The 2,500-nt window shown below is 38.7% G+C and overlaps 1 protein-coding gene across 6 annotated transcripts in view; it reads left to right on the forward strand.

Moving 5' to 3' along the window:
* Arnt (aryl hydrocarbon receptor nuclear translocator) overlaps positions 1-2,500 on the forward strand; it is a 68,263-nt gene that overhangs the window by 35,344 nt on the left and 30,419 nt on the right. For 4 of the 6 annotated variants that reach the window (XM_029537474.1, XM_029537475.1, XM_029537477.1 and 1 more), the window contains one exon: positions 1,651-1,695. The exons of the other annotated variants lie outside the window; for them this stretch is intronic. In XM_029537474.1, the coding sequence (XP_029393334.1) occupies positions 1,651-1,695 (45 nt within the window). The remainder of the gene's footprint in view (positions 1-1,650; positions 1,696-2,500) is intronic. 6 annotated transcript variants of the gene reach the window in all.

The raw sequence follows: 2,500 nt of genomic DNA on the forward strand, positions 1-2,500 counted from the left end.
TTTTTAAGTCTCACACTTTAAAAATGATTTGTTCAGAATTATGAATTAATACAATGTTGATAAATGGAATGCAAATCTGCAACATCTTTTACAACACTTTTCTAAATTATTTTTTAAGGATGTGATAATTGTTTTGGTTGGGAGAAGTTCAATTGTTCTGTTGCCTTCATTTTCATCTTGTGGTTTGTCTCTTTTGATAAATTGCCTTACATTAAAAATTGTAAACAAATAAAAAAAAAAGATAATGCTCCTTGTCATTATCTTTAAACGCGTTGTAAAAATTGACTTACTTTTTTTTTTTCTTTATTTGGTCTTGCCTATATGTGTGTGTGTGTGTGTGTGTGTGTGTGTGTGTATGTTTGTGCGGCTAGCATGTGGGTGCCTAGTATCCATGGAGGATAGAAGAGGGTGTCAGGGTCTGCTAGAGCTAGAGACTGTTGTGAATTGCTGGACATTGAACCCAGTTTCTCTGGAGGAGCAGCCAGTGTTCCTTATCTATTCACCCCATCTCTCCAGTCCCATCACCTTTAATAACAAAGTCTTTTTGGACTATTAATATACCTTACTAGATAATTTATTTGAGGCTTATCTCTCTTAAAATGAGTACTGGTAATACTGAGTTAGCTAGTATCTTGTTTTTTTCAGTTGCTTCTCTCCCCCTTTTTTGTGGGGTGGGTATTGAGACAGTCCTTCTACATTGCCCTGGTTATCCTGGAACTCTCTAACTCTGTGTATACCAATCTGGACTTGAACTCCTCAAGTGCACACACCACCATGCCTAGCTCCTGCTACCTGCCACCCATTCTTACAGTGTTTTGTTTTTCTGGAAGTTTAGTGAAAACCTTTGTCTTTCTTCAAGGGAGGAGGGGTTGACATACTGGCTAAACTATAGAAGAAATGCTAAGGTCCCTAAACCAGAGTTCACTAAATTAGGAGTGTGTCAGTGATAGACAATATGCGGGAAACCTAGCTTTTGGTTTTTAACATCTGATCATGGTCAAGCTAGATGGCTCATTGTATGACTTTTACTCTAAGCCTGAGAACCTAGGTTCTTCATCACAGGGTGAAAGAAGAGAATCAATTCCCACAAGTTGCCCTCTGACCTCTGTGGCACACAGACACACTAAATACTACAATGGGAAAAACAAATCTTGTCATAATTTGTGTGTGTGAATGTGTGTGTGTTAGGAAGTTATATTTCTAATCTGTTGTTTGAAGATATGTAATTTACTCACTAATATATAATAGCTAATGTGAATAAGTGTTTCTTCCCAGATTGGCAGCAGTTTATAAGAATGATAATTCTGATAATTCTGAATTCCCTGGTTGGTTCTTGTTCACACTCTGTATCTTCGGTTTCTGTAGAGATTGTTTGACAAAGTGTTTTTTGTGTTGAGATTATGTTAGTTTCTAATTATCCCTGACTTTCATCTTGTAAGTTACTTGCTACAAAAATACAGTTTTATAGGTTCTCAAGGTTCCTCCTTGTATGGCCTTTTCCTCCCTTTTCTCTGTATCCATTTCATTTCTTCCTTTCTTTCCTTTCCATTTTGCATTTCATTTTCCCTCCCTCACTTTCATCTGCCCTTTCTTCTTTCCTTTCTTCCTTTTTATTTTAATTTTCGCTTAGTTCATCAATTCTGTTTTTAGGTCGGATGATGAGCAGAGCTCTGCGGATAAAGAGAGACTTGCCAGGTAGGAGCTGTGTTGTTTAGCATGAAGCAGGTACTGCCTTCTTAGCCTTTGTCTAACCCATCTTTTCTTTCCCTTTCTGTATTTTCTCTTACCTGAGGCAAAGGAGGACATGAGGTTTTACAAGTTGGGGTGCAATAAGAACTTTGGCTTCCCCAACAGGAAGTGGGTGAATTCAGTCAGGTATGGTGGCTCATTCTTTTGATGCCTGCATTTGGGAAGCAGAGGCAGGTGGAGTTCTGTAAGATTGAAGCCAGCCTGGTTTACAAAGAAATTCTAGGACAGCTAGGGCTACACAGAGAAACCCTACCTGGGGATTGGAGGGAAGAATAAATCACTGTTCATCTTTAAGATTTTTATTTTTTCTTTACTTCATCACTAAGTCCCATAGAAAATGATTTAGAAATAATGTGGCTGTGTCCATAGGTGCTTTAACAGGAACATACTCTCTATCAGAATACCGATAATTACCATAGTTCCCAGTATTTAGGCCATGATACATACTCTGGACTTCCCTATGTTGATTCACAGTCTAGACTATGTCGGCAGAACTGATTGAATCCTTATAATTTCTGAGGAAAGTTTTAGCTACCTTGGCATGACTACTTAAAGGATGGATTTGCTAGGGTGGAGAGATAGCTCAGACTGTAAACTACTCGCTATGCAAGTGTGATTACCAGAGTTTGATCCTCAGAACCCACTGAAAAGAAGGGTGTGGGTTTATAACTGCACGTGTTAGTGATTCTAGAACAATAGGGAAGCAGGGGCATACCTCTCACTGGGCAGCTGCACTAGCTTAGGAGAAGAG

This window comes from Mus pahari, chromosome 4 (genome assembly GCF_900095145.1).
Source record: "Mus pahari chromosome 4, PAHARI_EIJ_v1.1, whole genome shotgun sequence".
NCBI lineage: Eukaryota > Metazoa > Chordata > Mammalia > Rodentia > Muridae > Mus > Mus pahari.